Source organism: Panthera uncia, unplaced genomic scaffold, assembly GCF_023721935.1.
Source record: "Panthera uncia isolate 11264 unplaced genomic scaffold, Puncia_PCG_1.0 HiC_scaffold_1697, whole genome shotgun sequence".
NCBI lineage: Eukaryota > Metazoa > Chordata > Mammalia > Carnivora > Felidae > Panthera > Panthera uncia.
Genome location: NW_026058357.1, coordinates 1,503 through 29,278, shown reverse-complemented (window position 1 = coordinate 29,278; position 27,776 = coordinate 1,503). Strand labels below are relative to the sequence as shown.

Below are 27,776 nucleotides of genomic sequence, written 5' to 3'. Positions count from 1 at the left end.
AAAAAAAACCAGACACCAAAATGCATATATGTTATATGTCAATTAAAGATTTGTTGAAAGATTGAGAATATGAATTCTGGGTGTGCTCTGGTAGAATGCTCCCCACAAACCTCTCCTACTGATGCTCCCCCGAAATTTAATCCTTACAGTATAAGGACAGTATTTGAGGACATAATGTAAAGTGGCCTACGACAACTACATTCTTTTGAAGTCTCATGTTGTACATCTTAGAAATCCATGTGAATTCCCTATTCTTCACCCACACATATTTTTAATTTTTTTTTGTTAATGTTTATTTATTTTTGAGACAGAGAGAGACAGAGCATGAACGGGGGAGGGTCAGAGACAGAGGGAGACACAGAATCTGAAACAGGCTCCAGGCTCTGAGCTGTCAGCACAGAGCCCGACGCGGGGCTCGAAGTCACGGACCGCGAGATCGTGACCTGAGCCAAAGTCATTCGCTCAACCGACTGAGCCACCCAGGCACCCCTCACCCACACATATTAAACACAAATATTTCCCTCAGAAAATATTCAAAGAAATAAGATTAAAGGGAAGTGGGTCGTGGTTATACTGTGGGTGCGGTACTTCTGGCACACTGTCTCAGACGTCAGTTTACAAAGAACTGGCAGAAAGTAGATTAGTTACAGTTAGACAGCCTGGCTCATGTATCAGTTTCACCACTCAGCAGTGGGGCCCTGGACAACTCCCCTAGATATTCTGAACCTATTTCTTCATTTATATAATGGTGAAGACAACAGTACCTATCGCACGGTGGTTCTGAGAATTAAATGCGATGATGTAGGTTAAATCCTGAGCACCACTAACCTTTTCCTTCCCTCCCCCGTAAAGCAGTACTGGGGTGGACAAAAAGTCAACATGCTGTTTGCTGCAATATATATATTTTAATTCAAAGTGAATCGACATTAATACACCATAAATTCTTATTTTGACACTCACCAAAATAGTCACCTGGAAAACCCGCTTTTTGTGACAAAGTACAGAAGGCTTGGTCACATTTAAATCACTGAGAACTAGAGAGAAATACTAGCGCAAACCGTAATAGACATTACATCCATAAAAATTTTCCCAGTCCTTATTGTAATATTGCACAGTGCAATTGCTACATGGCAAACTAGTGTAGCATAGAAGTAAAAGCAAAAACAAAACCAAAGAAAGAAAGCCACAAGTCTAAAATTGTTAAACAGTTAACAGTTCAAACTTAGTAATCAAATCTGTATCATTGGGTTCATTAAAACAAATCTTCCTACACCTTGCAGTGTATGATTTAACTTTTACTCAACACAAACCAAGATTAAAATTAGTAGTAGAGATTTTAAAAAGTGAAAAGGCTTTGCTACTACAGTAACATATTTAAACACCCTGAAGGAAAAGAAAACTAAATTATCAGGGCATTGGGTAAAAAAAAACAAATAATAATAAATCTGCAAGTTAAAACAGTATGCAAATATGCAACTTGGAATCATGCAGTGTTTTATTTAAGAAAGCAGTAAAACCAAAGAAAACTCGTCAAATGGTTTTAAAGAGGGTATACATCCAAATTCTTGTCAGTTTGTTGAATTTAGACGTTGGCAGGATTTTGAAATTTTTAATTCTTAAACACGTTAAAAAACCCGTGATTAGAATCAGTTAAGAGCAGAGTACTTAGCTGGGGGTACGCCATTACCACACCTTACTATTACATTACGAAAACATTTACTGTTTATTTAACAAGACTGTCAGAGTCTTGGAACTGAAATACAGAAAATCCGACATTTCAGGGTAGTAAACGTGGCCCTGAATGAAACTAAAACTGCGCCAGTTTTGTACCTACTGTACAAACATAAATCGATCCTTTGCACTCGGGGTTTCCGAAACATGCGCTGCCAGTGTGGATTCTGTTCCAAGAAGTGAGCAGACACCAGTGACCTGCTGGACCGTATAAATAAAATTAATAAGCTGTGGAGGGCAGCAAGTTTACTTAAATAGTGACTCCATAAATTTGCCATCTGTAAATAATCTTTTAAATTAATCTTAGGCTACTCCTCTTTTTTATGTGTAATATATATATGTATATATATTTCTATTTATATAAAATGCATAGAATTGATTACTAAAAACACTGAAACTTGTGGGGAAAATTAAGTCCTTCATTTTCAGTGTGACTAAAAATGTACTGCTGGTTTTTATTTTATGATCTAATACTGTAATTTTTAAAATCAATTTCAGGCACATTTATTTCATTGATGATTATTAAATAAAACACTGCTTGTGTTAATGGAGTAAAGAAAAGTTTATCCATTATTAGCTTATTGTCAACGCTGTATTAGAGCTGTACTAGTGGTACGCAATTCATTCATCAAAGAAATGCTGTAAATCCAAAACATTTGGAGAGTTTTTACACTCAAATGCTTTGTACTGTTTATTCCAGTAAATGCTGTAAGATTATATTCCAGATTTTTAAGGAAAAAAAGTTAAGTCAAGCCTGCAAGATACAGCTTTCTCAAGTGTCTACAATGCCAGTATGAAAATAAAAAATTAAGTTACATTGATACATCCAAGTTTTTTATATGCAGTGATGAGCACAAACATTAATAGAGATAAAATACTGATGCAAATAACACACCCCAAAATAACATATGCAATTATTTTCCATCATTTACAATACAGTAGTTACAATGACACTCCAAACAGAAAAGCAAAGTAAAAAATCAAAACCCCAACTTCTATTTCATGTAATTAGACTTATACAGAAATTAGAAGGCTAAGTAACAACTAGTTAATCACCTAATTTCACAGCTATCTGAAGTGGCAATCGTTATATAGCAGCTTATCTATGATACATTCAAGATAAATGATACAATTTATTACTTGCCCATAAGCTAAAACACAGCCTGTTTAATACCTTTCCTTAAAGTCCACCTCTATACTACAATATACTTGAGGTCTATGCAAAAAAGTAGCTACCTTTTATATAGGAAATGGATGATTAAGTCTTTGGTGCTGTAAAAGCAACTTCATTTAAACATAACCACCACCACCACCAAAAAAGAAGAAAAAAGAAAAGAAAAGAATAAGGGAAAAACCCAAGACACACTTCCTAGGGGAAAAAAAAAGCATGTAATCTCTGTCCCTGACGGAATGTATTAAATAAGCAAACACCACCAACAAGCAAAACAAGTACTACAATGTAAAAATATTAAAAAAAAAAACAAAAACAAAAAGCCCTCTCACATGCATAAATGAAAGATTGCACACAAAGAACTCACATCTTTTCAAGCTTCAATAGTAAATATTCTGCTACTATTTATTAAATACTGCATGGTTTGCCCAAGCTAGGATGAAACCACATCATGAATCAATAAGCATTTTGCGTTTTCTTTCATTATCTACTCAAAGTCATGCCTACTTCACCTCTAAACATTTCATTAAATCCAATTATACAGCAAACACTCCCAAAATAAACTTAGATTGTATTGCAGTTTCACTTAACAGTATATAAAATGCTGTGTTGTGACAGATATCAACTATCCATTAGATACTGAATCAATTTTTCTTAAGCACTACTAACTGCTTGCTTTTCTTGAAGCTAGATCATTCTGAAAAATCAGACAGCAGAATTCAGCTATAGCAAACATGCTGCCCTCTTAGTAAGGAAAAAACAGCTACGACCTGAAATCATACCACACAAAACCAAAAATGAACATTACTCTATCAAAAGGAAACTAAAGAGTAGATCTGAATTTAAGTGCTGCAGTCCTCAACATTTATATATAGGTAATAACATCAACAACCTCAAATATTTAAGGCACTATGTGTGGGAACGGTTTACAATGCAGCTGAGATTATTAGAACAACATTTAAGAGCAAAGTCTAGGCAACATTTTGCCCATGCAGAGACACATGCAAATGTAAAGAACAATAGCTCAATTTCTTAGGTAAGTGACCCAACATTTATACACTAAGACACAGATAATACAATTCACTTGTATGCTGTAATTCTGACATATGTGCATCTGTTGCTCTAAGTCTGTACACAGAATGGCTTCCCAAATGTGGATGTGTCTTGCACTAGTTAGAAGGCAATTTTATAAAAAATAGCAGGAGCAAAACTGGACTTCTGCTCCCATAAGTCACCTGTCTAGAGTTACTACATAAGAAGATAACATGACCAAAGACAAGTTATACCAAATGTGCAAAACACATTAAAAGTGAGTTTTGTTTTTTTTTTTTTAAAGCTCAAAGTTGTTTAAATTGCACCCAAGTCTACATGATTCAAAAATAATTTTCTTGTGCCATGGCTAATATTTATTAAATACCATGTTTTTATTTTTAATCAAATGTTTATATCATTGAGCTTCCTCAATATACTCTTTTGGAGTTTTCACATATATGGATACTGGCTGAGTTTTGTTGGACTCAATGGAAATCCAGTATATGCAGGTGATGCTGCAATGTAAGAATGTGGTGGGAAGATTGGTTTGTACGGAGTCTGATGAATGGTTGGGGATGGTAACAGGCGGGGATTTATGCCCACTGGGACTTGGTGAACTATGCCACTGGGATGAGAGATACTGTAAGTTGGATGCTGTAACATAGGTCTTGAGGTACATGGAGAGGCTAAGAGGTGGGCCACCGGTGCAGCACTACTGAGGGTAGCTGATGATGGGTATGGAAGTAGAGTAGGCGGTCCTCCAAGATGTGCATTTCCAGCCAGATGGGCATGCACGGCTGTGTGATTGGGACTTCCATGAGAAAGAGTGAATGGATTACTGGTAACGCTAGTGGGGATATAAGCTTGCTGTCTTCGATGTCCGAAGTTTCCATTCCACTCCTGATGCCCAGAACCAAAGTGCTGAACCTATTCAAAAACACAGACAAAAAATGCTGAGTACGTACTCTATAAGTTAAAAAGAAAGGAACAAAGGGAAATTACAATATAGTCTGTAACTGGTAATCCATAGAGGATCCCTCAGATCTCCACTTCTAAGCATAGAGAAAAGTAAAATATCAATGTTATACACATTAATATTAAACACTTTAATATTTATTACTATGTATTATGATAACATTATATTGCTACTAGTGTCACTATCTCCCCCCCCCCCCCCGCATCGCTACTAATAGCTACTTATTTTATGTAAGGCTAACACCTTACGTATGAGACATTATTTCATTCCAAAACAACCCTACAAATATAGCTATTATGCCCATTAACTGTGGGCCAGATTTGTTGAAGAGACCTGGCCAAGGTAATATACGCAGTATTTGGCAAAGTCAGGATTTGAATGCAGGTCTGACTCCAATACCTGTTCTCTGTTCTTTCCCAAAATGAAACACTACTGCTGAGCACAGTACCGAAGAGATGTAAAGTACTCAGTAAGGCATCACTATTCCCAACGACTAACACAACAAATGCGGCCATCAATCCATCAGTGCACATTTTCAGTTGAAAGGTCTAAGACAACAAACACACTAAAAAATTATTTAAGAGAATCTAAAAGCCTAATCTTTCTGAAAAATTCAGGCTTATGGATAATCTGGTTCAATACCCTATTAGTAGGCCAATTACTCCTTAGTCACTTGGGATAATGAAAAGGGAAACATTTTTCAAGACTGCATATGGTTTCAGAATCTTTTTTCCTTCCAAATGAAAAACTGCTGAATTTGAATCCCAAAGACTCTTACAAATTCACAAACATACCTGACTGAAATTCAAATGCTGTTGCTGGAATGCGGATGTCAATTTCTGCTGGCGATTACCTGCTGTGGAAGGCTGGTTTAATCTTCCAGGAGCTGATCGTCCTTTTACTAATGGCTGGCAGGCAGAATCTGGCAATGAACAAAATATTAGACAGCTGATGCTTTTTCCTGCTCACATAAAAATGAGGAAGGTCTTTAGGTATTTTACGCAGTAGTGATTTTAAGGTCCGACAACCTTAAAATTAAAGAGAGACGTGGTCTCAGGATTTCCAGTACTGAATGACAGAAGGAAAGATTTCCTTTGTACAACAGGTTTGGCAGGATCAAGTTGGAAATTCAGAGATGATTTTTTGGCAATGTTGTTCTCTGACGTTCCCAAATTAAGACTTTTTAAAGGGATAATCGGGGAGAAGGGGAGATTCAGTTTACCTGTGTTTGCCATATGCTCATCAGCATTTAATCCATTCTCTAGTCCCATCGGTGGCACCACAACAGTACAAACAGCTGGTTTGGTTTCCGTATTGGCAGAGGTTACCAGTTCCGGGTTCTGACGAGCGTCCTCCACAAAGTTCCTCTCTGCAAATGGACTGTCATGTCCCGAAGAGTCTGATGTTGGAGAGCCATCCACAGTATCACAACCACTTTCCTGTTCTTCATCTGACATACTACAAGAAAGTCTTTTTATGAATAATATGTTTTTCAACATTAAATCTTAAGTTAAATACTATCCAGGCTCCAGGAAGTTGAGAATCTTATTCAGTTATTTCATATCTAATTACAACTTCTTCCTTGTCCAATACTATTTTTTTCATAGATTTTCTAGACTCTCACATTAATTCTCTACTCAGACTGTTAACCCTAATTCTATCCTGTTTAGGTACATCATTTTGGCACTTTATTTTCTCTCCTTTCCCTTCCCACTTGATTCTTAGTAGTGGTTCAAAAAATTACACTTTATAAACTCCAGGAAATCTCATCCAAACACTACGAAAGAAGCAATGTTCTGGATAATTTAAATGAAATGTAAAAACATATATTCATGTGACCTGGATAGTTCAGATTAAATTCTAATGTTAGGATTCATGCCTTTAGTGGTAATTTGGGTCCTTTTAACCACATATCTGAGAGGTCTTCCCCACCTCTCCAAAGGCCTAGCCAGAGTCCTCCACACGACTCTGGACCTCTCCACATTTCTCTTCCTGGCCCCATCGGGCCATGACAATCTCTCTCCCTTTGGAATTCCTACAGCATTTATGGTCTATTTTAATCATTCATTTCACACTTAGCAATTTGAAGCATCTTTTTATATATATTTATGTATATTTATAGTTATTTGTACACTTATATAATTTTTATACGGATGTATATATTTACAGATATGTATGTATGTATCAACTGCCAAACCATATTATAAGCAATCCAGAAGGTGTGTTAAAACGTCTTTACGTCTTCTAAAGTATACACTATCATATTTCCTGACAAAGGAAAAAAGAGAAAACAAATGTATAAAATTAAGACTTAAAGATTTTTCATCTTTTGTTTCCACTAAAAAAAAAGAATTTCTAAAAGTTGAAATCAAATGTATTTCACAGAGATGTTTATGGCTTCTCTCTTAACGTGTTAGTACATCACGCTGGCTAGGAGAAGCTCACTACTTTAGTGGCAGTACATGTCCCTGGCCAAAAAAAGAGTAGGAAAGGAAATGTGGATAAAGCCACATAGATTGATCACCAATGAGAAAAAAAAAAATCCTCCTGGATACTCTACTGACAGTGGGTTATTACTTTATTACACAAAAAATTCCTTGTTTACTTTGCTAAAATGTTAAAATGTTCATTTTGCTATCTTATTATTCCAAATTGAAGTAGTAACTGTCACCTATGGAGCTGAAGTTGAGGACATGGCTTTCTGCCCTTTCAGAAACAAATGATCCTTTAAAAATCACTTGTTAGTGGGGCGCCTGAGTGGCTCAGTCGGTTGAGTGTTCGACTTCAGCCCAGGTCATGATCTCACAGTCTGTGAGTTCGAGCCCCGCGTCGGGCTCTGTGCTGACAGCTCAGAGCCTGGAGCCTGCTTCAGATTCTGTGTCTCCCTCTATCTCTGCCCCTCCCCTGCTCATGCTTTGTCTCTCTCTGTCTCAAAAACAAACAAACAAACAAACAAAAAAAAACAAAACATTAAAAAAAAATCTCTTATTAGAACCTCAGTTTTTCATTTAGATGTGTTCTACAACAATAAAAGAAAATTATCACTTAAAACCCAAGTGATCTGGTTAAAAAATTACGTCCAAGAAAGAAGCCACTGTGGTAAATCAATAGGTATGTATTAACATAAACAACAAAAGAAATCACAGGCTTTTTGGCAGTCCCAGTATCTATGGTATACGCCCCCTGGAATTCCTTTACCTGTTCGGTCTCTTGCACGGGGATGGGCTGGACTGCCCCGAGGAGCTGGTGCTCAGAGTACTATCAGGACTGCTTAGCGAACACATCCGATCGATATTCAAAGTGCTCTGGCAAGCTTCACAATCTAGACTATCTTTACATCTAGCGAAGAGGGATGGGAAAGACATGGGTCAAAAATGAGAAGTAGCCAAAATTTACATGAATTAAGGATATAAAGCAGTTAAATGTGACTTACAATGACAAAAATCTAAAGCTATGAATATGGGAGAAATGCTATAATAATCATGTTAGTTACTATTCAGGATGTACACTCCCAAGGACATTGACAGACAAGGGTTAAGTCCCAGAAAGTTTCTTTTTCACCACACCAGAGGGCGCCACCGCTACTTAAGGATGCAGTATAAACACAAACTGCTTTTGGCACTTACTCTCTGAGTGAGTGTCTCTGCGATGTCTCCTCCTCATCAGTGTCACTGCTAATAGTAATCACACTCACTGCAGGACTTGGGGAGTCAGCAATGATGATGGTTTGCCGCTGCTTGTCAGAAACCGATGAATCAGACTCCTGCCTGACAGAGGTGTCACAACAATCTCTTGCTTCTCCTTCTGAGTTATGATTGTCCTGTGTTTCTATACAACGTACTTCTTCAATGTCTTTCCCATTTACTATCTTTGGAGAAATAAATGTTGAATGTGGGACATTCGTATTCTGCAATGAATTACTCCTGCAATCAAAGGAATAATGTGTCATTTCTATAATCAAAATATGTACATGACATTTTTCTAGGATATCTTGTTAAAATGAACAATGTTCAAGATCACGTATATAACATACTAACATATATAGACTGTTTTGTAAATACAAAGTATTATCTCTAGAAATACCAGTGTAGATTGCATTTACATACATTAAAATGGTCATTTTTTGGTAAATGTGATATCTGAGTGTCTAAAATTGTCTAAAATTATATGTAGATAATAAATCAAAAGGGCAATAAAGACAATCTTACCAACTGAAAGCATTTATTTCCTCTCTTCCTGGCTCCCATTCCATTAGTTTTACCAAAATACCTCTGAGAAATTGAGAAGGGAGCTGGCTTAGTGTTTGTAACAAAGCTATCAAAGAGGTCATTTTGAATAAAACAGAGTGACCCTTTAGTGAACATGCAAAATTTACTTTAAAGATTAATTTTCAAAATGCAGAGGAAAGTTAAAATATCAATACCAACCTGTTCTGGCACAGTTTATTTTTCTTTACAGTGGCAGGCTGAGGCCAGACAACATGTGCAATGCCCACACTAATTGGCTGCGGGGCCGATAAAGTTATCTGATTGGTTAGAAGAGGTTGTGGCATCACTGAGTTATAATGATTACTGTGTGAAATCATTTTCCTAGGGAGAAAGTTTAGAAAAATTGAATCCCTCCTATACCCAGATCTATTTTACAAACTTCACACAAAAAGTATTTTTGTTTTTAACTTACCCCCAGTCTCCAAGCCTCTGTGAGCCAGCCATACCCTCAGAAGTTAACGCAGTAGTAGCCGGAGCCATGGGTGTTACCTGCTGCCAGGCAGGTACCAGCATCTGCTGTGTTCTACCGGACCACGTCTGCTGTGCCACGCACAAAAGAAAAGCTAGTGAGTTACAAGTAATTCGTCATTACTACATCTTAGAATCAAAAGTATATTAAGGCAACAATTATTAATAATTATGTAAAAGCCAGTAACTAAAAAAGATCAAATTCCCATCCGGATCATCTTTTCTGTTTCTCAACAGCACGGGCTGATATGTTACAAGTGGATCACTGCCCTTCTTGAGTATAAGGAGGACAGCACACATGCAAAAATAATAAATTATTACCGACCTGAGAAAGAACTCCTGGTCGGATCTGTAGTGGCTGTACAGCTGGGGCCTGAGTTACAAGTGGAACCGTATTATCTACTCTTATTGAATAACTAGTGGGTTTACCATGTGTTGCAGGAATACCTGTGAAAGAGGAAGAAAAAAAAAAACAGTTCTCAAATCAAAAACGATTTCTCTTAACTTACAAAACTCTTTGAAATTCAAAGACTTACAAAATTCTGATTAGGTTTATAAAATCATCCCCTACATAAAATATTCATAACACTAACAAAACCATCTTTTAGGAAAGTGAGGTACTTTCTATCTACGTTGTGGTACATCATTCCAGAAACTGACATAAAGCTACTCCTTCTACTGTTTTAAAATGCATACCACCAAGTTGCATCATTTACTTTTCTTGAAACTTCCCATTCCTTTTAAAGTTTGCTTATCATAGCTTTATTTCCTTTTCAAATAGTTCTGCCACTATGATAAAGGACATGGAAAGGTGAATCGAACTCAACATCCTGATCCTCTAGCAGGTAAACATTCATCTTTTCATACAAACTTAGCTCTGCCAAGTATTCTCTTCTTTAAAACCTGTAATAGGATCTCACACTTTTAGCACCAAAGGGAGAATGTGTCACAACTTCACACTTCAAAGGCCATGATGGTTTACACGATTCAAGAAAATTCACGGAAGACACACTCATTCCAAGGTCCAAAGGAAAAAGCAAAAATAACCTTTCAGACCTAATACGATGATAGTGCTAAGCTTTGACCAATATGGCTTCATCTACTAGTAGCTGCTGGAACTCCAGGACAAACATCTTCCACTTTGCTTACCCACTAGGACAAGTAGAAAGCAAGATCACCAGCCACGTTAATCCTGTTAATGTTAATGTTTCTGTGTCATATATTGCAAAAGGACCATGCAGATAGATACTGTCTTATATTAAACTTTGAGACAGTGAAGTAGTATCACCCCAACTGAGAACTTTGACTAACAAGATTTTAGGGACATCCCCCAAGCTCAGAAAGCTCAGTTACAAGAATAAATTCAGTGCTTGATTAATTCCAGCCTCTTGCAGCAGTTATTTTCAGTATAGGCTGGTGGAAAAAGCAGCCACCTTAGGTAAGAGAAAAATACTACAATTGTTTTCTTTTACTATTGAAAAATAACCCCATAATTTTATTGTGCAAATACACTGTAAGTGTTAATCCTGTTAATTTTGTTGTGCTTATTTTTCTTCACAGAGGGTTTTACCCTCCTCCCAGGGTGTTCTATCTCCTGAAATCCACTGAAAAGGCTAGGTAGGGATGAAGTTTAACAAAGATCTACAGATTTTTTTTTTTTTTTAACTGACCTTCTTAGCCCTTCCAAAAAGCATGTCTTGATCGGCAAATTCTCCAAGAAATGGAATCTAAGCGCACCCAGGCAGTGTAGATGTATGGCAGCAAGACAGTCTCATCAGAGAAAAAAGCAGAATTCACTTTGACAAGGGGTAAAGGACAGAGCGAATTCTCAAATCCCAACAAAAGTCATGTTGCCCTTAAATTCTCCTCATAATGCCTTATGATGAGAAGAATTCTATTATCTTCTCTCCTCATGAGGTCTAACTTATTTTTATCAAATTCAACAGTGATTAAGATCCCAATTTTCTACAGTTCTTAGGCTAGCTAAAATTTTATCTTTGCTTGATTAGATTTGCTTTCATATCTGCAGAGCAAGGCACGAAAGTTTACAAGATTGTTCTAGTACAACAGGAGAATTTTGTTGGAATGCATTTCATTCTAAAATAGCAGTTTTCATCCAAAGGGGATGAAAAACTAGTTTTTCAGATTGCCAAATAATGTGAAATGCTTGTCGAATACATACTCAAATTTGTTAAACAGAAGCTTGGCTAAGTCTTTGTTAACTTGAAAAAGGTAATAATATTATGGATATAGTACTTCTATATCTATACCTACATATTATATCTATAACATGGAGAATATATGAAATGCATGATGAACCTACTAGACACCACAGCCTCAAAGCAAAAAATGTAAAGTGAAGTAGAAAAGACATAAAATCTATTTAAAAATACAAACTATAATGGTGCCAGAACTACTACCCAACAGCTGCCCAATAACCATTTAAAATGTTTCTTCAAAATGGATTGGTGGCACATTATGAGGGAAAGTGGTAAAAAGACCAATACTGGGATTTTCTACAGAGATACTAAAGTGGATTAGACAAGGAAGCTTTCATTGCTAAGCAGACACTACACTAAGACAAAAAACAATGAAACAACATATTTATAGAGCCTGCCTATCCTGCTACAACTGCACCTGTTACATAAGCTAACAAGTTATTTTGCTCTGTCTTACTGGTAATTCTAATTCAAAAATATTGTGCTTGACATTTAAAGGGTTTATGAGTCTGAGAGTGTCTCCTTTTCTTTGTTATCCTTCTTATGAACCACTCATACAGCTGTTAGCATATGTGTAGAAAGGTCACTAGTCTTTCATCAATCATAAGGCACAAAGAGAAAAGATTTATCGGACCTCATTGAATGTTTTAAAAATGACCCTTAACTGTGTTTAGAAATGTGCCTCACAAGCCTCCTAAATTTTTGCTACAAACAGAAGGTAGGCTCTGAAAAAAAAAAAAAAAAAAGCTGCTATTCTAAATCTTGATGAAATATGATTTTGGTACATGGGGGAAAATTATTAGAGCTTAAAAATCTATTTGTTAGTATAGACTAAAACTCATCTAAGTGAAAATGCATTTGTGGAGACACAATGTGACACAAATGTCACTTACATGACAACTAATTAAAAAACAAAAAAGCGTCAATCTTCCATGCTCAAGTATTTAGAAGGAAGATGTCTACCTACCACTTACTATCAAATGGTAGTATATGTACGTTGAGATAGACTGGCGGCAAATATGGCAAAACGTTAACACTTGTTGAATCTAGGGTAGAAGGCACTGTATTATTCTTTGACTTTTTCTTTAGGTTAGAAATTTTTATAATTAACAATCGAGGAAAAACAAAGAAATAAACACAACAGTGTCTTTAAGAGCACTGACATGATAATATGGGTATTTTACTATCCCCAGCCATGGGTCACTGTCACAGATACTTATAGACCATGTTGGTCCACAATTTCACCTTAAAAATCAACCATCTAAGTAGTTGTTTTTTATCTGTAGTGCTACAAATCTTTCTCTCGATGAAACCTTATACGAAAACCCAATATACATAAAAGATGAAAATAAAGTTCCCCTGGTAGAACAAAAATGGCTAAAGAGTTGAGATGTTTTCACATCTCTTATTACCAGTCAGTCCAGTCAACAAACATATCTTGGTGCTTTATTAGGCACTGTAGGAGATATTAAAACTTCAGAAACATCGTTTAAGTCCTTGAATCAAATAAAAAATTTAAATAACCTTCAGAATCCAGAAATATTAGAGCTAGAAGTGACCAGGACCGTATCTACTCAGTCTTTTCCTTTGACTAAGGCTGAAAACAGGTTAAACAGACTCATCTACAATGACAGCAAACAGAACAGGACTCTAGCCCAGGTGTCCTGACTGAGTACCAACTGCTTTCACAGATGCTATACAGTCCTACCACCACGCTTCAAAGAATCATTTAGGGCCTCATTTGTAATTAACCTCTTGCTTTAAGACAGAACTAGATGCCTAGCAAGGACGAAGTGCTATGAAAGGACCTAGAAAGTCACATTTTATTCTGGTTATTCCAGCTGTAACATTTGCTGCTGTTGCCCTCTAAGAACCACTAACAAATTCCCCCGTGTGAGAATTTATGGCCTCTTCAAAGGTATTCTGCCACTCATCTCACCTGAGGTTTTATTCTGCTTTTTATCTAAGGAGCATAATCTAACTGAGCAAAAAACAATCTCTCTCTTTTTTTAAAACCTAAGGTATGGATAAAGAACAAGACTGTAACATTCTTGGATAGAATTCTTTTGACCAAAATTTAATGAACTGAGTTCTCAGTTACTTTAATGTCTAGTAATAACAGACAGATAAAAGGTACTTACCTAAATATCTGGAGCTGTGATAACCAGTAAAGGACAACCCATAGCTTTCCAAGCCCATTAATTTCTACTAAGGTATTTTATCATGAAACTCTACAGGAAATATAATTATCAGATGACCCATTCTGTCAGTGATGATTACAGTGGAGCTCCAGTCACGAAAGAAGTGTCACTGGTCTAAAGGCTACTGACCAGCCTAAATTAAATTCAAATGTAGCAATGTGGCAAATGTGGCAACAACTATGCAATATATTTTATAAAAATATAATTAAATTTGTTTAAAAATAACATACGCCTAAATTCAAAGTGTAATTTAAATCAGAGTACCTTGAATAGCTGGGGGACAGATAATCAGCGTCTGCTGAAAAGCGTCACCACAACCGAAATGAGCAGTTCCGGCCTGCAGAGGAACTCCATGGTGCCCAACGGAGTGAGCGGACGTGGTTAACGCCTGAAAGGATCAGCACAGGCGGCATTGTACTGAGTAGTCTACATGCACGCTTTACCAATACAATTTGAATGCACTTCTTAAAGTCGTAACTCTGATAAAAATGGGCCCAGAAACTGATTTTACTCAACTCTACTTTTCATGGAGCTGCTGCACAGAAAGGTAGGTAGGGGATATTAAGAGAGTGAAAGGTGAAAGGAAATAAAAGAGTTTAGGTAGACATGTTCTAATCATTGCCCTGAAATGGTAGAGATTTTACAGAATAACCATCGCGAGAACCTCCCCGGCACTGTGACTTCTAATTGCTGACATGAGACTTCTATATACTTCAAAAGCAAAACGAGCAATCATTAAAAAAGGAGTACAAATTGTTAAATATTATAAGTTCTTACCTGATTTCTTAATGTGCCAATTTTAGTAAAATTTGCTGTCAGGTTAGCGGTACTGCCTGAAGCAACTGGTCTTAAAAGTGAAGTTTTATTGTGATTATTTGTGTCACATGAATTTGGGTGGGACTTACAAATATCCATAATATGAAAACAGGACTTTACACTGCAAAAAAAAAAACGGGGGGGGGGGGGGGGAAGGTAACTGTAATATTTTAAATGTTAAGGGTAGTTTAAAATTTATAAATTATTTCTAAAAGAAAAAATTATCTGACTTGCACTTAATCTGCTTATTTTCAATACTATTTCTACCAGAAAAACCCACAAAAGATTGAATTTTAAAGCTAGTGGAAATGTATCTTATATCTGCAATATTTTCTAAGACATCAAAGCAACAGTAAGCATTTTTTGACTAGCACAACTATAATTTCATGACCCTTGCTCTAAATAATTTTTCCAAAATTTCTAGATCTCTACATCCCTAAACTATCGATACAAAATATATAGTTATGTTATTTTCAAAGTGCTTATATATGGAAATCATTAGATATTTTCAACTGTTGGGGAGAAAAATAACAATTTTAAGGGGAATCCACAATAACGGATACTGGTTCAACCCTATAAACTTCTTCATTCAGTCATTTTTTTAATGTTTGTTTATTTTTGAGAGAGAGTGCAAGCGCCTCACTAACAGCAGAGTGCCCGATGAGGGGCTCAAACTCACAAGCTGTGAGATCATGACCTCAGCCTAACTTGGGCACTTAACTAAAACCAAGCCACCCAGACACTCTCAGTCATTTTAAAATATAAAAAGTTGTTTTAAGTAGTCATTTACATTATCCCCTGCAGCCTTACAAAGAAGAGGTGTGGGGTTCAAAGAATGCATAAGCTTTACCTAAGGTAACTCTGATAAGACCTTCTCAATGTGAGCATAGGTATATTCTTTTCCATTAACCCATAAAAACCCTTCTTTCCTGGGGCACCCAGGTGGTTCAGTTGGTTAAGCATCTGACTTTGGCTCAGGTCATGATCTCACAGTTTGTGAGTTCGAGCCCCCCATTGGGCTCTGTGCTGACAGCTCGGAGCCTGCTTTGGATTCTGTGTCTCCCTCTCTCTCTCTCTCTCTGCTCCTCTCCCACTCAGGCTCTGTCTCTCTCTCAGAAATAAATGTTAAAAAAAAAAAAAATTTTTTTTTTTTAAACCCTCCTTTCCTTCCACAACACAGAGGAGAAGGTGTGGGCAAGGAAAGCAAGATGGAGTCTGTAGGACTCAAAAGAGGGAGGAAAACTGTTAATACTTCCTTTTATTACATATGCCTGGCTATTAAGTTAAGAATGTCATGTAAAAAAATCACAGTCATTTTCAGTATGGTACTTTGGAAAAAGAACATTGGAATGCAACTCAGATTCATATTCCAGTACTGTGCTGCCACTTACTAGTCTATGTGAATTTGGTCGAGTTAGCTTAACCTCTCTTGACTCAGATTATTTACATTTAATAGATATATTGAATCATTTCTCTAAAACACTAATTTTCTAAGACTTAGTATTATTTCTCCATGCCATTTTAACAGACTTTAAATGGGGCACCTGGGTGGCTCAGTCGGTTAAGCGTCTCTTGATTTTGGCTCAGGTCATGATCTCACGGTGGGATCAAGCCCCAATGTGGTCTCCATGCTAACAGCACGGAGTCTGCTTGAGATTCTCTCTCCCCCCCTCTCTCTCTGTGCCTCCCCTACTCATGCTCAATCAATCAATCAATCAATCAATAAATGTACTCTTTCAAAAAAATAATGAAGATTTTAAAATAACATACTGGTTGCTATGAGGGAAATCTAGAAGATGTTTCATATTAACAAAAGAATGGTTCAAAGTCTCAGCTGGAGTAATTCTTAAATCTGCATCAATTAGCAACATTTTCTTCAACAGACTAACAAATTCTCTTCTATCAGCTTTCTCAGCCAAAAGATCACTTCCTTCCAAATCCATCACTGTGTTCACCTACAATATCAAAATTTCAAGTCATCAAATACAAATAAGCCATAAAAGGTAATAGATGTTAAAGTTTCAGTTTTAAAAAAACACAACACAGGAAGGAACAGAGAACTACAACTGTTTTGAAACAAGAACAAATAATTGAGTTTCATAAATTCAGAAAATGTTTCAAAGTACCAAATAGTATTCAAAGTAAAAAAAATTAATGAATATTTTAACAAATATCCATTTCTAACAAATGCAAAGAAAAGAAATTTGTAGAGCTAGGATTTCCCCTTTTGAAGAAAATACTTTCTACTAAAGAACAGGATGGAATTAATAATATTTGATAAAGACAAATGCAGTTTAGTTCCTAAAGGGCTGAAACCTTAGAATCAGTTTTGTTTGAAAAGCTTAAAACCAACAGCACTCTATAGTCATTTAGAAGATGATGAACTTGTGGTATCCTTGGCATTCAGGTCTATCATCGTAAGCACAGAAGACGAACAAACATGACTGTGGTACTCACATGCACTATATCATCCAGACTGTTGAATATGTACTTTCTGGCTTCTTTAGACTTCATTCCTGTCTCTGCCTCATGCTCTTCTAGTGTCTTATTGGATATATCAAAGAGGGGAAATAATATATTATTATCCACCATTTGGAAATTCTTTATTTCTTTAGTTCTGGCACATTTAGTCTAAAACACTGAATATCCTAAGGCAAGGAATTTTAAAAGAGTAATTATCAAAAATGTGCTTTTTAAAAGCACCAAAAGAAAAATGAGAAGAGCTTGGTTCAGTTAAAAAAAATATATACATATGAAAAAGTAACTGGTTATAAAGTTAATCACTGGGGATTTACTAAGCCCCCAAAAAGCCTAAGAATAAATGAGGTACTTGGGTTATGGAGTAAATGTTGAAATTCAGTCCCTGTCCTATAAAGCTTAATAATGGGAAACTGAGTAGAGAAGATGAAACACACAACACAAAAGTAATTACATACACAAAATTTAAAAAACCATTTAAGATGAGTTAATAATTATGTTGTCAGGTTAGAGAATGAGCTAAGTTACTCAGGGAGGGCTTTTTTCTCCCTCCATTAAAAAGGGAGGGGGTCAAAAATGAAAATTCAGAAGGAGGCCGAAATGCAGTAAAATAGAAATAGGCATGGAGGGTATTATCTACATGAAGCACCTTAGAAAAATTTTTTTCCAAATTTTTTTCTTTTTTAATGAATTACCTTTAATCTCCAACCAGAATGAGAAATATCTGTTTCTCTGCAAAAAAATCTTGTGGATTTCGTGCCCACATTTAACAGCTGTTCTCCTGGTAAACCTTGAGTCTGAGAAATATATCGAATCTGAAATATAATATACAAAACAGAAGAGTTTATTCTTTCATGTAATAGATATTAATTGAACATGTATTCTGTATCAGACACTAAACTAGATGTTAGGTCAAGAATTAAATGATGTAGTCTATGCCCTCAAGAAATGCAGTCTAGTAGGGAGCATACAAGTAAACAATTATAATACAGAGTTGTAAGTACCATAGTAAATACATGCTTATGGAAAGACAGAGAAGGGACACCTAAAATAACCGAAGTCACATAAAGTTCCAAAAGAGGTGATGCTCAAGTTGAGTCTGAAAGGACAAGTAAGCGTTCTTTAGGAAACCTTATTATGATTTATGCTAAGGGTATAATATGAATAAATATGGACAATCAGGAGTAAATACCACATACTCAGATACTGAAGTGCAGAGATTCACTAAGTAGAAAATGACAAGGGGTGAAAGTGAACTAGCAGGCTGAGGGTTTTACCAGTAGGGTAGAAGTTTTATCTGTCCTTTCCCTCTATAAGCCCCAAGTGCCCACAATTTTATCTCTAAATCTGTATCTAAATATTTATCTCTAGCTCTGGAGCTGTAGATCCAACTGCTTATGGAAACTCTCCATCTGGTTGGACTTTAAGCACCTCAAAATGAACATATCCTCAACTCATTTTCCTGTTAATCCTCGTGTATTTCCCAGCAACACCAAACACCCAAATCAGAAATCTGAAATTTATACCGGACACATACCTCTCCATCATCACGGTCCCACATAACTGTCCCTTCTCTCCATCTCCATTTCAAGTCTTCTTCAATTCTGAGTTACACAATTTCACAAGCCTCCTAAGTAGTTTATCTGCCTCCCTAATGATGCCATCCATTCACCCCCAATTCAGTATTCACACTGCTAACAGCCATTTTTGGTAAAACACAAATCTGACTGTTACCCCCTTGTATAAAATTACTTTACCGCCTACAGGATCAATTCCAAACCTCCAATCATAGCATTCAGGCTTTGAGCTTTATCTCTTCCCTGCTCTTTACATGGTCCTTTAAAGCAGCAGCCCATCTAGCACCACACTAAATTTTGCATGGGCTGTTTCTCCTTCCTAAACTGCTAACTCCTACTTAACAATGTCCCTGTGCCCCTCCCCACCCAACTTCACCAAGTCCCACAACAACAAACTTTAGTACCGTTCCTTCTTCAAGACCCAGTTCAAGAACTTCTCCTCTATACAGCTTTACCTAACCTTCTCAAACAAAGATAATTCCTTTCCTCTGTGTTCCCATCAACCTAAAACAGAGCCATTTTAATACATTTATAATACTGTAATACAATTATTTTTTTACACGTCTGTTTTCCCTATTAGACTGTCGAGTCTCTAGACAACAGAGATAAGTTACCCATATTTGTATCCTCAATTTTACCTGAAATGACAACTAAAATATCCACCTTACAAATCCGTTTCATTTCATTTGAAGTGTGGTGCCTTCTCTCACCCCACATCCCCAGAGTGGCTGACTTCCTTGTTTTATGAAAACCAAAAGTGAAAAGTACTAAGGGTCCAGTACCTAGATGTTACATCAGAGTCTTTCAGATGGTGGGAAAGGCGTTCCACAATTCAACAAACATACACAGAGCATTTATTATGTGTCAAATGCTAAAGATATGCAGATGAGTAAAACATGGTGCCAACCTTCAAAAGCATATAGTTCAGTAAAATAGATAAATGTTTAAGCACGTAATCTGCAATTAAGCAGGAAGTGCCATTATGAAGAAGAAAATAAAGTGTTAAAAGAACACAGAATAGGGCAATTGAAATAGCACTGAAAAAAAAAAATGGCAAGTGATCTTGTGAGTTTATTTTTGGTCATAATGCCTGCTCTGTCTTCTGGGGGGAGAAAAAAAACCCTGTTCCATCTATAACTCCTAATACATGAAAAGACTCAGCCTTTGCCTCCTCTGTCCCCAGTGAATGAAGGGTGAAAACCTGACTCAGAAGTGATTCATTCATAAATTCATGTTGTGAACTCAACTAGAAATAAGCTAATAAGCAAATTAGACTTACAATGTCAGGAATGTGAACTAAGAAATATCAATCACTGTTGAGGAATGAGCTGAATGCACCTGGAGTCTAATGGCCATGTTAACATAACCAAAGTTAACTGTAAGCAGAAACTCAGAGTAGCAAATTAAAATCAGAATAGATAAAAATACTTAAAGAGCATCTAATTCACACTTATCCAGTCCCAGAGCGAAGTTCTACTGAAGCGTATTAATTCCATTAAATGTCTCTTTGAATCCAAAAGCACCTCCAACTCTAGACTTCACAAAGTCCAGTCATATTATAGCTCCATTCTTGGATTTTTGTGATAGTCTACACATGAAGAGCCAGCTACTTGAGAAGGTCTCTATGCAACCCAAATAGCCAGATAAAATAGAATTCTTCAAAGATTCCTACTCCCCCTAAACACTCAGGAGTTGAAATAGAGAACTTTATTTTTCTTACTCAGGATATGACTTGAAATTACCAAGTAAGATAATTTGAATATAAATTCAGACTTTTAGCTGTTCTGGATGAGATTCTATCTAAACTCCAACAAACATTTTGCAAGAACAATCAACATTTACCAAGTTAATATTGTCTAGCCATCCATAAAATTTATTTAATTCCCTGGAATGTTTTTGATATTTCCCTCGTAAATACAGGTTAAAACCAATACACAGAACAGTAATAAGACAGTATACTGTCGTATTATAATTAAGACAGGAAGGGATTCAAGCACTAATTCACAGGACAGCCTTCTCTAAACACATACACCAAAACGCTGGTGTACAAATGGGAATGAAATGCAGAGATGAGAAAATATGACGTGAGGAATTCTCGACATGGTCAATGCCTAGCTGTAGAGTCCAAAATTCAAAGAGGAAATTGCCTTGGAAAAGCTTTAAGAAATAGATGATAAAGATGATTAAAGAGCTAGAACACAAACCCAATAATGCAGAATTAAAATAATCTATGAATTTTTTCCTGGTGACCCAAATGTGGCTTTTAAGTATATAATAATTATAGGTCTACTGTTAATTCTTTTTCACTTCCTTTGGGAAAAAAACAAAACTGTTATTGCATTAGAAGATTAAATAAAGGTTAGACATTAAGACAAGACCTAAGAGATAAGTTATATTTCATAGAAAGTCTTTATTTTTGTAAATGTTCCATGTGCACTTGAAAAGTATGTATTCTACAATTTGTGTGTAGTTTTGGATGTAGTACTACACGCCTATGTCATTAAATCAACTTATTCATGAGCTCAAATCTTCTGTATACTATTTTTTTTCTACTTTTGCTCTACCAATTACTAAAAGAAATGTGCTAAAAATTTCTAATTACGACTGTGGGTTTATCTATTTTCTTTTTTGGTTCTGTCAATTTTAGATTAAAGTTATTACTAGATGTATAAAATATAGAACTGCTCTGTGTTCGTGCTGAATTGAATTTTCCAAATTCATTGGCTAATATCCCTTCTTTATAAGTAATACTGATGGATTTGTAATAGAAGAACACTTCTTGTAGTAAAAGCAATGCTATTAATAAAAGCAAACACTAAAAAGAGTATCTTGTACTCTCATACATTCTGAGAGATAAACATTTATACAAAATGTCGTTGTAGAACAAAATGATAAACTAAGCTCTTGGCTCCATCACTAAAACTAAAACTCTGGAGACAGAATGCCAGTGGAGGTTGATGGATTTGAGAAACTAACATAAAGACCATGAAAATCCTCTTCAAGTGACAGCAGAGAGACAGTTGGGAAGGTGAAAGTGGACGTCTGGAAGTGGAAAGTCTGGAAGAGGGCTGGTGCCAGGGATTGAGCACAGACTGGTGCAGGATTTGGTTGGGTCCTTTTAACTCTCTCCCCTACTGTAATGATCCTTATGGAAAGTATCATTATCCACAAGGTAGTGTAGACGTGGTCCACTGCTAGCAGGAAAGATTCTGGATTCTGATTGCCTGTGTTGGATTCTTGGGCAAGTTATTTAACTTCCCCACACCTTGGTTTCTTCATCTGTAAAACAGAGGCAATAGTAGAATGTACCTCACAGGGTTATTGTGAGCATTAAGTGAGTTAATGAAAGTCTAAGAACAGTTTCTGGCATATAAAAGAGCTCAGTAAGTATTAATTAGTAATATTACTATTACCCACTGCACTGCCACTGTAGGCAAAAAAAAATGAGTTAAAAAATAAAATAACAATAACACCCCAATTATGTGCCCAAGTACATAAGGGCAGCAGATGACTGGAACAAGGAACAGGTAATGGACAAAGGCATACCCTACTGATGGCCTCTTCACATCCTAATTGATGATCTTAATCTAGGAAGCTAGGGAAAATCTATGAAATCAAACCGCATTAATAAGTAGACTAAAGTAAAATACAACCCCTAGAAATACTTAGGTGAACATTTTAATGGATGCATAAAAGCATTTGAGGGGCACATGGGTGGCTCAGTCAGTTGAGCGTCCAACTCTGAATTTCGGCTCAAGTCATGATCCCAGGGTCATGGGATTAAGCCCCATGTAGGGCTCCATGCTGAGCGCTGAGCTTGCTTAAGATTCTCTTTCTCCCTCTGCCCCTGTCCCCCGCTTGCACTCTGAATGAATGAATAAAAATAGCATAGGATAGCATAGCATAGCATAGCATAGCATAGCATAGCACAGCACAGAATAGAATAGGCATTGAAAGTCCAAACCAATTTAGGATAAAAGAAAAAACTTAGAAAATTGGGAATAGAGGGAGCTCTATTTGACATCTGACCTTTATCAAAACCTATACAGCATACATCATATTTGGAAATATGTGTAAAGTCTAAGACTGAAACCAAACAAGAATGCTCACATCATCAATCCTATTCCCTTGCGTTATTGGAAAATAACCCACGTTATTGGAAAAGTTATTGGAAAATAACTTTTAAAACATCAAATTGATAATATGCAACTACTGATGCTATATGCTAATTATTTTTTAAATTATTATACCCTTTTGGAATTAAAGTAATATACATCCTGAAAGTACTGCTAATCTGAATCAGATTAACACCTGTTCTCTGTTTTAAAAGATATCTATTATGAAATTTAGAAAAACTGAGGTTTGATCAAGGCTTTGTTTTAAAGTACCACTGTGACTTTTAACAAGTCATTTCATTTTTCTGGACCTCAATTATCCTCTTTAAAAAACAGGAAAGAGTATAACTAGAAAATCTGTAGGGTCCTTCTCAGTACTAACAACAGGTGTCCAAGACTAGAACTGTAAAAATCCCAATCCAAAGTACAGCAGCAAATCTATCTGAAGTTGCCACAAGATGGTGTTCTGCTCCATAATACCATACATGTCATAACTTGTAACCCACAAAACCAGAAGTATACTTCTAGCATGTGACTGGTACCCTTGGTCCTTCAACAGCTAAGAGATTATTGGATTCTGCAACTAGATCACCAACTCGTTCAAAACTAGCCACAGTCTAGCCATCTGCATCAAAGTTAGTGGCTGGGTAAAAAGCTGAAGGAAGCCAAGATGTATGTATGGAAAAGGTTACAGAAACTACCTTCTAAGAGGAATGCTGAACACAAAGGGAGAAAAGCAGAGAATATAGGAAGCCCAGCCTAAAAGAGGAGACTTATGGGTAGAACGTCTATGGAAGAAGAGATTAAAGTTAATGATAACATCTGATCTCATAATTACTATTAAATGATTTGTAGAATCACTTCAGCAACACTGAAGTCACCAAATTTACAACCTCTCAGACCCTTTTTGATATAGAAAGCTAAGCCCTGAAAGTCAGAAATAAGGCACATTTCATTGTTACAATTAGATTATGTGTGCATTGAAATGTTCTATTTTTTCATTAAAAGTTAAACACTATATTGTTTAAATAAAAATTATATTTATCCACTACAAACCAATTGAAGACAAAACTGATATAATCACTTCGTTAGTTTTGACTGTTTTCCACTAAAATATGATTTGAGTATATGTATCTATTAACAAGGTTGAAGCTATGAAACTTTTTCAAAAAATACTGATTAAGATTATAATTACTCCAAAAATAACCTCGGTATTAAAAACAAAAACAAAAAATAAAACAGCAAACAATATGATCTAATAGCTTAGAGAAGCTAATGAACATAACTGAAACTATCATGAAAAGTGTTTCATGAAATAATTTGCTGGATTCTACTGAGAATCATTTATTTATTTTTTTTTAATTTATTTTTTAATGTTTATTATTTGAGAAAGAGACAGAGAGCAAGCAGGGGAGGGGCAGAAAGAGAGGGAGACACAAAATCAGAAGCAGGCTCCAGGCTCTGAGCTGCCAGCACAGAGCCTGATGGAGAATCATTTAAATAATGTTAAACAGATTTTCAGCACCGTTCAAAAACAACTTAAAATACTAAAGAGGGTTCAAGTGACTGAAGTACTTAAGTCCAATAATGGTTGTTGATTTAAGACCAATAGTTATGAGGCCTTTTATTCCTTGGAAGTGGCTGACATTTCATCCACCATCAAAGTTGTCACCCAAGCATAGCTCTATTATTTAAATGGATACAGTCCAGCCCTTTATAGGTCTGTAGCATAAAAATGATACAAAAAATTCTCCCAAGTGTTTTTTGCAGAACTGTTTTGGGACCTGTGGATTGTAACTTTATGAAAGCTTACTTCAATTGTTATAAAAGTTTTTAAACAACCAAATACAGTTTTGAGATCTTGAATTTAAATTCCCTAAGGTCTCAGATTTTGTTATTTTATTTTAAAAAGATTTTGACAGGTATTATATACTGGGGAAATGCATTCATATAAGTCTACTATTTTTCTTTACATTCTATAAATTCTACCTCGATGATCATGAAGTTTTGTTACCTGATCATACTCCAAGGCTCCTGGGTAGAGTGGCCATCCAAGGAATAATTCTGCAATCACACATCCCAATGACCACATGTCTATGGCTTCACAAAATGGCAACCCCAATATAATCTCTGGAGCTCTGAAATCGAAAGAAAAAAAAAAGAGTGATTTCCCTCTAAAATTATCTTAATTCATCTGACATTCTAAGAAAAGTTAATAAATGACAGAGAAGTCACCTTCTATTTATAGTAACTTCACTTTTCAGAACTCTTTGAAGCCTAGCCATTAAGCTTAAAAAGGTACAATGAATACAACCATTGCTAGGATAAAAATCTCTATACTTAGTCTCATAGAGAATTTTATTAACATATTAAAAAGGGGGAAAAAAGCACAGATCTTGACTTTGCAACTGTAACAAATTAGAAATAATACACTAGAAAGAGAACTGGAAAACTATGAAATACATACACTGTGACATCAACAGAATTGAAAACCAGACACTGAAAGATAAGAGCAAAACAAAACAACCCCAAAGGCTAAAAGTGGATCTAGTCCTAGATATTACTTCAGAACACAATAATAAATATTCACAAAACCAGGACCATTAGTCATCCAAATGGGACAAGACCAAGTAAAATTTTAAGAGGCAGAAAATAAAGGACATCGGAACAGGTAGAAAGTATTTTATCAGTTGACAAGCTCTGATAACTTGGAAAATGTATTCCATGAAAAATATCATGCCCAGATAAATATGTGCTACTTCACATGCCCTGCCATGATAAAATTAACATTCTGAGAGGCTTCACATACAGCTATGTAATTCCCAAGTAAGCCATACAATCATGGCTACCCTGAACAGTCTCAAACTTACAGAGAAGTTATAAGAACATTACAATGAGTGGGTTTTTTTCCTGAACCACTTGAGAGTAATTTGCTAAATAACTCTATACTTTGCATTTCCTACAAACAAGGATATTCTCCCACATAACCACAATACAATCATCAAAATCAGGAAATGCACACTGGTACATCTCTACTATCTAAGCCCCATACCCCAAGTTTGGTCAATTATACTAATAATGAATGTCCTTTATGGTAAAAGGATCCAATTCCGAACCATGCACTGCATTTAGTTGTAGTATCTCTTTTTTAGAATAATTTGGGTCTGTCCTTCATTTGTATGACCTTGGCATAAGATATTACAGGTCAGTTATTTGTAGAATGTCTCTCAGTGCAGGGTTGCCTGGTGTTTCCTCATAATTAGATCCAGGTTATACATCTTTGGGAAGAGTATTAGAGAAGTGATGTTTTTTTTTTCTCATTATGTGCCATCAGGTGACATACAATTTTGATTTGTTCTAGTACTAATAATGTTCACTTTGTTCCTCCTTTTCCCTTTGTAATTAAATATTTTGCAGGATTTCAGTTTGGGACTGTATATATAATCCTTTTCTTATCAAATTTTCAATTTACTCATTTATTTGCCTATGTGAGCCTAAATTAATGGAACCCTATTTTATCCAGTGCGTTATAATCCATTACTACAGTTATCTATTTTGATACTCTAAATTTCCCAGACTTAACCAGTCAGAACTCTGTCAATGAGCTATGGGTCCTCATTAGTGCCAGGATGGCACTGTTCCCAGGTCCTCTCAGTATACACATTATATACAGTTAGACAAGATAAGTTAGACAAAATATACAGTTAAGCAAAATAAGGCTTCTTCTAATTTCTTTAACTGATACTGCTGTCATTATCTCCTAAGCCAGTGGTTCTCCATCTTGGCTGTACATTATAATCACTTGGTCCTGGCCACACTCCATACCAATTAAGTCAGAAACTTGAGGAGAGGAGGGGTGGGGAGTGGGAGAGACTTAGGAATCAGTATTTTTTTAAAGCTCCCAGGTGATTCCAATACATGGCCAAAGTTGAGAACCAAAGCCCCAGGCTCAAGTAGTTAGACCAATGGGAAGACCGTTCCATCTTCTCTCTACAGCTCTTCTGATCACAGTAAGTTCTAGGGATAAGCAAGCCGTTTTCTCCATTGATTTAGAATCTGTCCAGTGACTCTTCCGCTCCTGGACATCTCTGCTGTAATTAATACTTAAGGTTCAACAGACTCTTAATCCACAAGCATTTATTAAAAACCATACCATAAAAGATCTTTAGAACATAGTTATAAAATACTTTCATTCTTTTGACAAAATGCTTAGTCAGTAAGGGTTTGTGTAGATGCATACATGTGAATTATATTCAGATATAACCAAATGCTAAATTGTGTAGAAAGAGAGGAAAAAACAAGTTACACTAAGTTATCAATCTTACATATTCACAATATTGTACAAAAGACAGAGAAGATCTTACCCTTTTTTTGTTCATTATGATATACACAGAACCTAGCAGAGAATATGCACTCAGTAAACATTTCTCAAATAAGTCATTCCTATAAAGGTTAGGTCACACACACAAAAAGGATCAGACTGAAATGAGTTTGAACTGACCTTGAGGAATAGAAGCCTAGGCAGAAAGAAAGAGAAATGGCCACAAGAGTTAATAAAGAGTAGGGACGCCTAGGTAGCTCAGTCGGTTAAGCATCCACTTCGGCTAGGCCATGATCTCACAGTTCGTGAGTTCGAGCCCTGCTTCAGGCTCTGTGCAGACAGCTCAGAGCCTGGAGCCTGCTTTGGATTCTGTGTCTCCCTCTCTCTCTGCCCCTCCCCCGCT

General features: G+C 36.1%; 1 protein-coding gene across 3 annotated transcripts; it reads right to left on the bottom strand.

Moving 5' to 3' along the window:
* On the bottom strand, window positions 1–27,776 carry LOC125917321 (homeodomain-interacting protein kinase 3). Of its 3 annotated transcripts, none has more exons than XM_049623557.1 (15): window positions 25,067–27,776; window positions 18,056–18,175; window positions 17,340–17,426; window positions 16,653–16,837; window positions 14,844–15,003; window positions 14,331–14,454; window positions 9,972–10,093; window positions 9,591–9,718; window positions 9,338–9,499; window positions 9,119–9,181; window positions 8,537–8,833; window positions 8,109–8,249; window positions 6,133–6,368; window positions 5,705–5,832; window positions 1–4,861 (listed from the first exon to the last, which is right to left on the bottom strand). In XM_049623557.1, the coding sequence occupies exons 1-15, from the start codon at window positions 25,142–25,144 to the stop codon at window positions 4,385–4,387; spliced, it is 2,508 nt and encodes an 835-aa protein (XP_049479514.1). In that variant the 5' UTR covers window positions 25,145–27,776; the 3' UTR covers window positions 1–4,384. The 3 variants fall into 3 exon arrangements, with proteins under 3 accessions (XP_049479514.1, XP_049479515.1, XP_049479516.1); XM_049623558.1 differs by having other exon boundaries at window positions 9,591–9,715; window positions 25,067–27,775; XM_049623559.1 differs by lacking the exon at window positions 9,119–9,181 and having other exon boundaries at window positions 25,067–27,775.

Bases quoted from the DNA above. Each gene is read 5' to 3' on its own strand.
- LOC125917321 (XM_049623557.1), bottom strand. From the start codon at position 25,144: ATGTGGTCATTGGGATGTGTGATTGCAGAATTATTCCTTGGATGGCCA. The intron at 9,182-9,337 runs GTTGGTATTGAT...TCAATTTCTCAG, and splicing joins AATAAACTGTGCCAGAACAG to AGGTATTTTGGTAAAACTAA. The intron at 6,369-8,108 runs GTAAAGGAATTC...ACTTTCTTGTAG, and splicing joins CCGTGCAAGAGACCGAACAG to TATGTCAGATGAAGAACAGG.